This window comes from Bicyclus anynana, chromosome 23 (assembly GCF_947172395.1).
Source record: "Bicyclus anynana chromosome 23, ilBicAnyn1.1, whole genome shotgun sequence".
NCBI lineage: Eukaryota > Metazoa > Arthropoda > Insecta > Lepidoptera > Nymphalidae > Bicyclus > Bicyclus anynana.
The window spans coordinates 2,409,496-2,422,650 of record NC_069105.1 but is presented as its reverse complement, the minus strand read 5'-3'; the positions used below and the strand labels follow the sequence as shown (position 1 = coordinate 2,422,650).

Below are 13,155 nucleotides of genomic sequence, written 5' to 3'. Positions count from 1 at the left end.
ATTAGCTCTAAGCGTGCCTGTTAAATATGTGCGTTGTTGCAACAACTTTTCTGCTAGTGTCACACTATTATAAAAGTTATCTGTATAGAGAGAGCTCTGTGTTTAGGTAATCTTCCATAAGCATCATTACTACTTTATCAGCATGGCCTTTGCCTTTAAGTACAGTATCATCTGATCCACAATACATATGCATTTTCTGCATTATGCCATTTGTATCTGTAAGTACATATAATTTAACTCCATATTTATGCCTTTTGCCTTTAATATATTGTCTAATTCTTAATCGTCCTCGCCACAGTACAACACTTTCGTCAATTGTTAAATTTTTTGGAGTATTTACTAAAGTTTTCATAAGCGAGTCAAAAAAATCTATTATTGGTTTGCAATATCTGTTAGGGTCAGTGTCACTGTATGAATTACTATCGGAAAAAGTTAGATTCCGAAGCATTAACAGAAATCGGTCCCGGCACATGAATTGTTTAAAAGGCAAATTATATAATATATCTGTACTCCAATAATCATTGAGCCTATTTATGTTATATGGTCCATATGGAAAAGTAACGCCAAAAAAATACGTATTTCGTCTTCGTTGGTGTTGTTCCATTTTAAAGACCTACTATTGGAGCCTGTATTTTCTAACATCAGGCGTAAAGCATGAGTGTTTACGCTTGATAGTAACATGGACATAAATGTGAAGCTAAATATTAAAATGAAAAGATCGATAGGGGACTCAGCTGGACCAATGCTGAAATGGTCCTGGTCGTTCCTGTCGATCCTTCAGCCTCTGCGTGGCTGCTGCCTTGGGTAGGTGTCGGTTCTTCGTCAGCTTCGGATGAAGATGAATTGACATTGAAATGGATATACTGTCCAATTTTTTCAAACGTATGCTTTGGCATTATTGCTCGAATAATGGGTGTAGCTGTAGGTGTCTTCCAATGACAGATTACTCTTGGCAATTGTATCAATGACGTCATATTAGTTAACACCAATAAACTGCTGAATATCGGTATTGGTAATTTGATAGGATTGGTTAGAAAGGATTATATTGTATTATGTAGGGATTGGTATGGGGCACAAATTGTGGAAAAAAAAATATTGGAAGTATAATGCCATGTTGGCAAGAACAATTTAAGGATACCCGTGAAATTCACGAAAGCAAGGTAAACATAACCCAGGGTTGCAAAAGGGACAATAAAATAACGATGCTTTGCGAATATTTCGCTTTTTTAAACAGTACACACAATCTTTTCTTTTGGTTTTATTTTTATAATTTTTAGGCAAGTTAGCTATTGTATGGATACCACCTCGGGTGTTTGTTCTTATACGTTGCGATGATGAAGTAGAAGGTATATTGGAAACCTCAGTCTCAGTTAGTTTGTCAGACGGTGTGTCAAGCTATAATAACCTTTTTATTTCATTTCGCCGGAAATCTATAAATGACATGGATCTACTATTGTCATCTGACCGGTTCTTTTGTTCATTGAACATCTTGAAACAGTTCAGGAGCATTGCATTACGTGTATTACTATTTTTTTATACCATCTGGTTGACTTTTTATATGACTGATAATATGATAGCATTTGATCTTTTCGATCATCACCTTTCATATATTTGTTATATTCTACTATAACTTTTGGTTTCAGTTTTACCTGTCCATTTAGACCATGTCTGTTTCTAGATTCAACGAAATCAGAGTGATGTTCAGTCGAAATCATCAATACATTCCTTTTATCCCTATAATTGGTGACGCATACACCACGTGCATTATATCTAGTAAGCAATGTACCTCTAGCGATCTTCGACTTAGTTATCACTGGATTCCTTACTCGATTAGCTCTAAGCGTGCCTGTTAAATATGTGCGTTGTTGCAACAACTTTTCTGCTAGTGTCACACTATTATAAAAGTTGTCTGTATAGAGAGAGCGCCCTGTGTTTAGGTAATCTTCCATAAGCATCATTACTTTTTCATCAGCATGGCCTTTGTCTTTAAGTACAGTATCATCTGATCCACAATACATATGCATTTTCTGCATTATGCCATTTGTATCTGTTAGTACACATAATTTAACTCCATGTTTATGCCTTTTGCCTTTAATATATTGTCTAATTCTTAATCGTCCTCGCTACAGTACAACACTTTCGTCAATTGTTAAATTTTTTGGAGGATTTACTAAAGTTTTCATAAGCAAGTTAAAAAAATCTATTATTGGTTTGCAATATCTGTTAGGGTCAGTGTCACTGTATGAATTACTATCGGAAAAAGTTAGATTCCGAAGCATTAACAGAAATCGGTCCCGGCACATTAATTGTTTAAAAGGCAAATTATATAATATATCTGTACTCCAATAATCATTTATTTATTTATTTAATATCAAGCAATACCATACATTACATTATACAATATAATAATAATAATTACAAGTTACATTTTATTACATAATTGAACATTGAATGTCCTATGAAATCATTGAGCCTATTTATTGTTATATGGCCCATATGGAAAAGTAACGCCATGAAAATACGTATTTCGTCTTCGTTGGTGTTGTTCCATTTCAAAGACCTACTATTGGGGCCTGTACTATCTAACATCAGGCGTAAACCATGAGTGTTTACGCTTGATAGTAACATGGACATAAATGTGGAGCTAAATATTAAATTGAAAAGATCGATAGGGGACTCAGCTGGACCAATGCTGAAATGGCCAACACCACTGAATGGAAACGTCTGCAGAGACCCCGTTCCTGTCGATCCTTCAGCCTCTGCGTGGCTGCTGCCTTGGGTAGGTGTCGGTTCTTCGTCATCTTCAGATGAAGATGAATTGACATTGAAATGGATATACTGTCTAATTTTTTCAAACTTATGCTTTGGCATTATTTCTCGAATCATGGGTGTAGGTGTCTTCCAATGACTGATTACTCTTGGCAATTGTATCAATGACATCATATCAGTAAAAACCAATAAACTGCTGAATATCGGTATGGTAATTTGAAAGGATTGGTTAGGAAGGATTCTTTTGTATTATATAGAGATTTGCTTGGTCAGTAAAAAGAATTGAATTAGTGTATCAAACTCTAGTAAATTAGGCGATTAAGTAGTATATCCTATTATTCGTAGCTGTTGGTCGTTTAGAACTAGGTTTTTTTCCTATTGCCGCTTTTTTCGCTTTTGATTAGTTAGGTTAAGGAAGCCTTGGTTAATGGTTATTTTTTTTACGTATATTTTAAATATAGGACATTCAATGTTCCTCCACAAATCTTGTTTTTTATAATAGTGCTGTAGACGTGGAAGGTTCTTGAGAGCATTACCGCTTACTAGAAGACTCCGTTGTTTCATTTTTTCTTTTCACACCTGCTCCAGTTTGCAATGAGTTAAAGTAAAAAAATGATTTTATGTTTTTTTATTAATTTATCAGATGTATGGGAGCGCGCGTGTGGTGTGAGTGAATTAAACTCCAATAATTAATATAAAATGTATATTTAATGTTTAAGCGCGGAATAAAATAAACAGTAAATGTACTAACTATATAACAATGATAAAATCGAATGCGTATGCGAAATTTTGTTTTTCATGTTTCTAAAATGTGAGCATTTTAGGAAATTAAAATTACAGTGAAGAAGTAATAAAGTTAATACATGTTTTTTAATATTATAATTGTTACTTTTACTAAATTTTACTAAATAATTATGTTCGAGTTAAATCGAGTTACATCCTGAATATTCGTAAACATTTCTATGGCTTATATTGACAGGGGTATGTAAGGTAATTTTTACTATTAAATCTCTCTTTTTCGGACAGTATATTCAGAATCATAGCATTTCGTTATTTGTTTGAAATCGTTCTGCTGCATTACTTGCTGACTGATGTAAACTTGTTGTTAGTTCATTTTTTAGTCGCTTGTAATCAGACGGTCCGACGATTATGTCTTTCACTTCGGATGCGTGACTGTCTGGCCTGTTCAGGCATATTTTTTAATTTACTTATTTGCATTTTTAGATACATATTTAAATACAGTTTCTATAAAGGTTTTATAGTCGTGATATCCGGAAAATATAAAGTAACTGTATTAAAGTATAAAAATACATATAAACAGTCACCTTGACAAAATAATTTCATTTATTCCTCTTATTTCTTCTATAAGTTTTATTAAAGTATCCATGTTCGTTTCTTCTATTTGTGCCCTTCTGTCGGATATCCTAATAAGTTCTCTCCGAGCGTTCTTGCGTTAATGGGATCACGCGGCGTTTGCGGCGACGTGGTGAGTGAGAGTGCTTATGGGGACAGATCTGGCAGCCACAGTGCCGGGGGTAGGTTACTACTACCTACTGGAGGTGATGTAGGTAAAGGATGTGATGCAGGTAGAGGAGGTGTTAATCTAAATGATGATGGTCCAGGTCCAGGCTCTTCTTCCATAACCATCGGCAAACTCAATATACTTTCAGAAAGTACTGGATTTGTTGCTTCCGAATTAAAATCTGTAGTTTGGTTAAGGCTGTGTCCCCAGTAAGCAAACTGTCAGCGGCCGACTGAGTGAGCCGCAAATTTGCAGCGAACTGAAATTTGAGTTAGCTGCAGACTCAAATCAATTTTCGTGCGTCGCAAGCAAACTTGAGAGAGTTAGCCGCTTATTTAGCCGACCGACTTAATTATCACTTTACTTTTGTTGTACGAAGGGAGTGGTTGTGTTGGTCACGATGGATATTTTTGAAGTAATTGGTATCTTAGAAGCGCTGAAAGAGGATAAAAGGAAGCACTGGGTTCACCCATTATACAAGAAAAGGTTGAGCATTGGACAATTTCACACTCTTTATCCAGAACTAAGGAAACATCCAGAAAAATTTTACGACTATTTCAATATGACTTCTCATACATTTGATGAATTGCTTAAATCTATAACCCAGTACATAGCTAAAAATAATATCACAAGAGATACATTATGTCCCGAAGAACGGCTTACTATAACTTTGAGGTAAGTAAATAATTAACGCTTTAGGATTTTAAAAAAATATGTTATTTTTATTGTAATACAAAGTCACTTTCGCATTTATAGTTTTTAATTTAACAATCACTTTTCAAAGTTACTGTATTATTTAAATTGAATTAAGAACATATATGGTAACATTAAGTTGGTAACCTGTCATTCCTCATTTTCAGTGTGGTTTGAATCGCCTCGCAATATTGCTTCTATGTCTTCTATTTCCGCTGAAGAACCTGTAGAGCTATGTGATGGACTGTTTCGAGGGTAGTTTTGCACATTTGGTGTACTGCTGCTTCCACTCGCATAGCCATACTGATGTGGGTACTGGTAGGCATTCGTCCATCCAGTTAGCATCATACCACCGTCATAATTATTATGTACACTATATTTTATATTTTTAATAATTTTCATCACTTCGAACCGAAATTCAAAATTCTGTGTTGGGGACATTGTCTTCATTTCCGGTAAAATATTTAGTAGAAAGTTCATATCTGGATCGTTTTCTCTTTTTTTTTCCATCGAGTTAATTAGGGCTTCTTGAAACACAGTCATCTTTTTTGGTCTTCTTGAAACACAGTGATCATTTTCATCTAAAATAGCGCTACTGTCGCTAGACGTCTCGGCGCTAATATTGCCAGATGTCTGGTTGCTAGCTCTAGAAACATTTAAAAACTGTAACATGTCCAAGTATGGTGTCTTGCGTTTTTTTGTTGCGCCACTTCCGCTTTTGACTGAGGAATCCTTATTTTTTTCTCTGGTGTGATAGTCGCGCAAACCCTTCCATTTTTTTTGTAGGTCTTTTACTGAAACAGAAATAATCGGTAGTTCAATATTCTTTCCAGATTCTTGTCAAGTGGACTAAGTTACAGAAAAATTGCACAAGAGTTTCTTGTTGGAAAATCGACGGTATCGAAAATAATAAGTGAAACTGCATGCATTATATGGGATATTTTACAGCCACAGGAAATGCCGGAACCTTCTGAAGAATTGTGGCTAGAAATAGCAAAACGATATTATAAAAAAACCAACTATCCTAATTGTATAGGATCTATCGATGGCAAGCATATCCGTATTAGAAAACCACCAAAAAGTGGGTCTAACTATTTTAATTATAAGAAGTTCTTCTCAATTGTTCTGTTAGCCGTAGCAGATGCAAACTGTTCTTTTATAGCTATTGATGTAGGTGCTTGCGGACGAAATGCTGACAGTAATATATTTAAAGAAAGTGGTTTTGGCAAAAATTTGGCGTGTGGGTCTCTGAAGATTCCTAACTCAACTAAATTGCCTAATTCAAATGGATTGCCCCAACCTTTCGTGTTTCTTGGAGATGAGGCATTTGGATTACAAAAGCATATCTTGAGGCCTTTTCCTAATAAAAGTTTAAATAAGGAAGAGCGAATTTACAATTATCGTCATAGTCGAGCTAGGAGATGCGTGGAATGTGCATTCGGCATCCTAACAAGCAAATGGAGAGTTCTGCATACACCGATCGCTACTAATGTGAATACAACCATCGCTATCGTAAAAGCCGTTTGTATTTTACATAATTTTGTCATAGCAAGAGAACAAGCACAATATGCACATATTTCGCGACGTACCTCAACAACTCTTACAAGTTCAAGGAGCCAAATTATTACTGTATCAAATTCTGGAAAAACAACAAGAGAAAACTTTAAAAACTATTTTCTTAACGAAGGAAAGCTATCCTGGCAAGAGAAATATTTGTAAGTTGTAGCTACAGGAAGAAATAGTGTAACGGAGTGTGTAAAGCCGTAAATACTATGTAAATTATGATACTTTGTTTTATGTAGTGAGTGATACAAGTATATTGTTGAATAAATAATAAATTCATTAGAATGGAACTTACTTCTTTTTTGTTTAGTGTTTTCTTCTAAGTTTTGCCAATCATCGTATATAATTTCAGCGACTTTATTCCAATTGCTCTGCTTTAATACTCTGTTGCTGTATTCTTCACTCGACATGTTCCATATGCATGGTCTATTCTGTATTTCACTAATGAACCTTTCCGTATCAAAGGACATCTTGGATTTTCAGTGATGTGTGTGTGCGTTGAGATTAGTTAGGTGCGATGCAAAAAAACACGTCCTAACACGATGATAGCTTTTTTCCAACTATCCGAATAATCAGTTTGCGGCAAACTGAGTCACTACGCCCGGCGAACAACCAATCGCCGCCGCCGACTGGAACCGGTTTTGGTGGGAGTCGGCCGCTCACTAAGATAGTCGGCGCGCGTAACGCTGCAAACTGCGTACAGTGAGCGCAAAACTAGCAAACTGTGAACACGCCATTTGAAATATATGGAAGGGCGTACTAAACCGATACGCCGCTAACTCAGTTGGCCGCTGACAGTTTGCTTACTGGGGACACAGCCTTAATGTTTGAAAAATATAATAAATTATGTGATAAATCTATTCAACTATACTAATAAATACAACGTGTCCCAAAATTCAACGATAAGCGGGCGCCAAAAGATTGACCTGCTCATGAGCACTTAAGGAAAAATAATAAAAAAAATATACCTAAATTTTTTTTTTAGTTACAAAATAAATTTTAAAATTCTTTGAAAATTTACACCTTGTATGATATTTTGAACTACCGCAGCTACAATTTCTTAAATATGCTTAAGATTTTTTTTGTATCGGAACCTAAGTAGTACTACTATTCACCACAACTCTTAAAAACACCACAATGCCCGCAGTTTTTACACAAAAAAATATCAAAATATTTTTTTTCCCTCAAATTTTTAAAGATTTTTACTTTCAGTCTACTTTGACTCATGGTCTTGCAAAAAAAAGTATGAACACCGCTATGGCAAGTTATTTTCAAAGTTGACGCAACTAATCAAGATTTCAAAATAGTATAATACCCTAGGATAACTAGTCACAAAAAAAAATATGCGTACCATTTGTAAACAAGAACCAAATTTCTTAATTGTTCTTGTTGTTAGTAATAAATTTTACTATGTTCCAAAAATGTGTTTGTTATTTTAATTACACAACATTAAAGTAAATGTTCGAATTGTTTTCCACCGGCATTAATACAGGCACGACATCGCCTTAAAAACGACCGTTTTATTTTTCGCGCATATCTTCTAGCATTGATATGTGCCGCAGCCTGAGTGATTTTTTGCCGAAGCTCGTCCAATGTCGTAATCGGTTTTGCGTAGATCCTGTCTTTGAGACAACCCCAATAAAAGAAATCCAGGGGGTTTAGGTCGGGTGATCGGGGTGGCCATAGGATAGGACCAAGTCGCCCGATCCAACGCCCCGGATACTCGTGGTCTAGGTATTGTCTCACAGGACGAGCGTAGTGAGCTGGGCAACCATCATTTTGATACCACATATTTTGAAGGTCGCTTAGGGGGACGTCTTCTAGTAATTCTTGCAAATCATTTTGTAAAAAGTTCAAATAACTGTCCCCATCTAAGTTTCCTTGTAATTCAAAAGGCCCAATCACTTTTCCATTTAAAATGCCCGTCCATAAGTTGACCTTAAATTGATATTGGGATTTGTCTTCTCTCATCAGGTGCGGATTCTCATTGCTCCAGCTGTGTAGGTTGTGAAGATTTAAATAGCCATCTTTCTTGCAGGTTGTTTCATCCGACCATAGTACTTTATCCAAGAACTGAGGATCTTCCCGATGCTTTTGAAGCATCACTCGGCAAAATGCGATCCGCAGTGGATAGTCCCGTGATAGTAACGTTTGTACACGTCTGTAATGATATGGGTGTAGCCGATGACGTTTTAGTATTCGATGTGCTGAACTTTTTGGGATTCCCGTAGCTGCTTCTATGGCACGCACTGAGGTAGTTGAATCAATGTTTATTTCATTGAGAACTTCTTCATCGCATTCCGATCTAGGTCTTCCAGCGTTTCTTCTAGCTGACGGCAAACGACCCTCCGAAAACGCTTGATGCACATTCATAAATACCCGATAATCTGGATATCTTTGAGCGTTTGGGTACCTTTCTCGATACAATCTGCTAGCAGCGTTAGCATTGCACCGACATTCTCCATAAATGAGATGCATGTTAGCGTATTCCATCGGCGTGTATGGTTGCGGCATGATAACGCTAAACAGTCCAAAATACACCAAAAGTCCAATTCACAAAACACAGGCACAGTCCAAAATAATGCCAGGTCAGTTCAGTTTGCAGATCACTTAAGTCCAGTCCAAAATGCAAAGCCAAAAGTCGTTAGTACGAGAGCCACGTCAATTGAATACGGAAAGTTGCGCAGTAAACAAAGGAGCAGAGCGTACTGACTTGCTGGGAACAGGATTTTCTTTACCTGCATCATTGTCATTCAACAAAGAACATCTGTCTATTCCTCTCTAACGTATACTTATCGCTATCTTTCTCTCTCTCTCTCTCTCTTATTTTTAAATGTTATCGTTCGTTCCATTAAAATTCTAGGAAATTGCAACGTATGACTCACATCATTTTGTGCATAAAGTAAAAGTGATTTCTAGGAGCAAAAACATTTTAGAAATTTAGTTCTTGTTTACAAATGGTACGCATATTTTTTTTTTGCGACTAGTTATCCTAGGGTATTATACTATTTTGAAATCTTGATTAGTTGCGTCAACTTTGAAAATAACTTGCCATAGCGGTGTTCATACTTTTTTTTGCAAGACCATGAGTCAAAGTAGACTGAAAGTAAAAATCTTTAAAAATTTGAGGGAAAAAAAATATTTTGATATTTTTTTGTGTAAAAACTGCGGGCATTGTGGTGTTTTTAAGAGTTGTGGTGAATAGTAGTACTACTTAGGTTCCGATACAAAAAAAATCTTAAGCATATTTAAGAAATTGTAGCTGCGGTAGTTCAAAATATCATACAAGGTGTAAATTTTCAAAGAATTTTAAAATTTATTTTGTAACTAAAAAAAAAATTTAGGTATATTTTTTTTATTATTTTTCCTTAAGTGCTCATGAGCAGGTCAATCTTTTGGCGCCCGCTTATCGTTGAATTTTGGGACACGTTGTATATGCAATTACGAACTTACTTCCAAATGGCTCTACCCTTATTCTTGGCAGACCAGAGCCAAAATCTTCTCCTAAGATTTATTTTCTATTTCGGTTAAAAGGCGGTTCAAAGTAGCCCCTCCTGCTCTGCTGATGTGATGCTCTAGTAGCTACAGCCAACTTTTTTAATTTACTTGTAGACTTGTAGTCATTCCAATACTAGTAAAAATAAAATTACGTTATTTCCCGATAAAGAGTCATGTCAAAACATTCAAAGGACACATTTATGTCGTTCTTTTCGTCATCATCCTCATTACCAGATGACTTCTTTTTATTTAATTTTTTTATGATTTTCTACTTTTATGCTTCTCTTTTAGCACACGTTTTGATACTTTCTTTTTCGTCTCTTCAGACACACCGGAAAAGACCTATTTAGGTCTTTTCCGGTGTGTCTGTTGGAATTGCTGATTTACATTGTCTTCTATCCATCTGCTGGTGCTTTGACTTACGTGGAGGAGCTATTGGTAGAGCAGGAACAGGAATAAATCCCGCTTTCTTCTGACACCAAATGTTAGTCTAGGGCTCTCGGTGTTTATAAAAAAAACACTTTAATTAACGGAAATTAATTTTATATAAATATTTAATTCTTCACTACAACAATAAACTTTCTACTACTTTCACGACTCACCAGGACCTGCAAAGGGTCTATAGGCGGCGAGTGTTGTTAGGCGCTTAGTCTTATTACTAGTCCAGACCGGCGGGCATAAACCAGGTCCGTAGATGGACAGCAATTCGGCTAATTACCAGAAATACTGGTTGGAGGCAGAGCTATGATTTATATAGCAAATATATTGCTGACTGAACATTTATATCTGTGTCACAGCTCACCGCTAATTAATAATTTAATTAACAATCTGTACGCATGAGCTGTACATACAAACATTTTGTTCAATACAATTTTAGCCTCCAAACGATTAGTGAAATTATACTCTCTAAATCGCTCTAATTTACCTTTAGTTATTGGTCTAGAACACTAGGTTTTTAATGGACCTGATATTAATTTCCCATGGAATAAAGAATTATTCGGTGGGAAATAATCTCAGGTCCATCATGTTATATATCCACTCATGGTTGGTACCCGAATGCACTTGTGGCAATAAATTGTCCCCCCAGAAGCTCGCGACATTAACACAGCGGGCGTTCGTGGGAATGCCGCGAGCTTCTTTCCACATTTTTTTAATGTAGATTTTGCCCTTAGCATGGACCAAAAATGGGCATCGATCGAACCACTGGGCATGTTGTGCCCATGGTTGGTCCCCCCTCTTCCAGCCTTTTAGCCCCCCGGTTGCAATAAAAAACATAACACTGCGTCCTCTTTACCAGTACAGAAAAAGGCTGCCTCAGCAAGCTACTCCGGCGTCTGGCGCATGTTTTCCGGCCAGCCTACGAAGCTCCTGAGGCGGGCATTTTTGCATTGGTACTCCGCATTTTTGGACGGGAGCGCGGCGGATCGACCGATGACGCGCATCGCAGGGAACAGGTTACATCTTTTGCGATTTTCGAATCTGGATATATACTCTTGCAAAGTGGAGCTGTGCAATCTAATGAGTTAAATGGGTCGACCGATGTCGCGCTCGTCGCGCATCGCAGGCACGACCTCCCTCCGACTTTTTTCACGGTGCATCTGAAAACAATTAAATTAAATAAAAATTTAGTAAAACCCGGCATTAACGTACTCGCAAGTTGTTGGCGCTGGTCAGGGGTCAATTTGGCAATGTTCTTCGAATTCGATTCCCATGTAATAAAGAATTATTCTGTGGGAAATAATCTCAGGTCCATCATGTTATATATCCACTCATGGTTGGTATGCGAATGCACCTGTGGCAACAGATTGTCCTCCCAGAAGCTCGCGACATTAACACAGCGGGCGTTCGTCGGATTGCCGCGAGCTTCTTTCCACATTTTTTAAATATTAAATTGTATATATTAAATAAAATTTGTTGGGACATGTAAATTCTCCCGAGTCTAGTAGAACTAGTACACTTCACAAGTGTACTAGTTCTACTAGTACACTTGTGAAGTGTCTAAAGTCTGAGATATTTTATTTTGAACTTCAGCTCCACAAAGGCTACATTCAATCCAATCTTCAGTCGGTGGATCAGAATACTTTTCGCCACATAAGGGGCGGGCACATACTCATTTTCGTAATTTTTTGGTTTTTTAAGTATTATTTTTATATTTTCTTTTTCTTTTTTGGCTAATTTATCTTCTTCTTCTTCTTTCTTAGTTTCTAACTCAGTGCTTATTATCTTTGGTACATGCTGTGACAACCAAAAAGTAGGTCTGCAATAATTGCCATTACTTATACGACTTAGGCCGCCAAAAATTGTACATTAACAGTCGTGAATTGGTAACATACGGTAACATACATGAGTCTTGAATACATGTTAGAGAAATGAAGAATATTTGTGAAATTAAAGGAAGTTAACTGAGATTTAAAGATAACATTGGTTACCTATTTGAGTCAACTAGTTATGTGTGATATGATAATATTATAATCCATTAAAAAAATATTTTATGAAAAAATCTTTATTTTTTACATCACATTCCTACAAAGTAATAATAGTCAAATAAAAATTTTAGTAATAAAAATTAGCATTTCTGAAAATAAGCACAAGGGTTTTTATATAAAAAAAAATATCAACATATTTTTTGTAAAATATTAAAATGAAATAATATAATATTAATTAGTAGGAATATAATAAATCAAACTTGTCATTATCCTAAATTATTTGAAGTTTTTAATAAAAAAAACTCGAGTAAGTATTAGCATTTAGTATGTGAAGCGTGACGAATATTAGTTTTAAAGCTTACATATGTAATTCTCACTGAAATTAATATGTATAGCTACTTAATTTTTTTCTAAATTTTTAATGCAGGAAGAATATTGTTGATATTGGTGTTTTCTCATAATATTTATGTCGTTGTTAAATTTTTTTATTAAAGATTCCAAAGTTTCACTTACTCGTTTCTTTTCCATCTTCTTAGTGATTATTTTTTTATTATTCTTTTTATTCACATACTCATGTTTCTCAAGTTTGTATTCGTTGTATCTAACTATTTCATTTGGGCTGTGAGTATCCCAGTCAAAATCAATCTTATTGTTGGTGCATGTGAAACATTCTCTATAAGAACA

The 13,155-nt window shown here is 35.8% G+C and overlaps 2 protein-coding genes across 2 annotated transcripts; one reads left to right on the top strand and one right to left on the bottom strand.

The window, feature by feature from the left end:
* The first annotated feature begins 4,691 nt into the window (after positions 1 to 4,691).
* Positions 4,692 to 6,837, top strand: LOC128199355 (uncharacterized). Its single transcript, XM_052888536.1, has 2 exons — positions 4,692 to 4,966; positions 5,818 to 6,837. The coding sequence occupies exons 1-2, from the start codon at positions 4,692 to 4,694 to the stop codon at positions 6,701 to 6,703; spliced, it is 1,161 nt and encodes a 386-aa protein (XP_052744496.1). The 3' UTR covers positions 6,704 to 6,837.
* On the bottom strand, positions 4,966 to 7,017 carry LOC128199356 (uncharacterized). Its single transcript, XM_052888537.1, has 2 exons — positions 6,843 to 7,017; positions 4,966 to 5,778 (listed from the first exon to the last, which is right to left on the bottom strand). The coding sequence occupies exons 1-2, from the start codon at positions 7,015 to 7,017 to the stop codon at positions 5,135 to 5,137; spliced, it is 819 nt and encodes a 272-aa protein (XP_052744497.1). The 3' UTR covers positions 4,966 to 5,134.
* Positions 7,018 to 13,155: the final 6,138 nt, after the last annotated feature.

Bases quoted from the DNA above. Each gene is read 5' to 3' on its own strand.
- LOC128199355 (XM_052888536.1), top strand. From the start codon at position 4,692: ATGGATATTTTTGAAGTAATTGGTATCTTAGAAGCGCTGAAAGAGGAT. The intron at 4,967-5,817 runs GTAAGTAAATAA...TATTCTTTCCAG, and splicing joins CGGCTTACTATAACTTTGAG to ATTCTTGTCAAGTGGACTAA.
- LOC128199356 (XM_052888537.1), bottom strand. From the start codon at position 7,017: ATGTCCTTTGATACGGAAAGGTTCATTAGTGAAATACAGAATAGACCA. The intron at 5,779-6,842 runs GTAAGTTCCATT...TTTCTGTTTCAG, and splicing joins AAACACTAAACAAAAAAGAA to TAAAAGACCTACAAAAAAAA.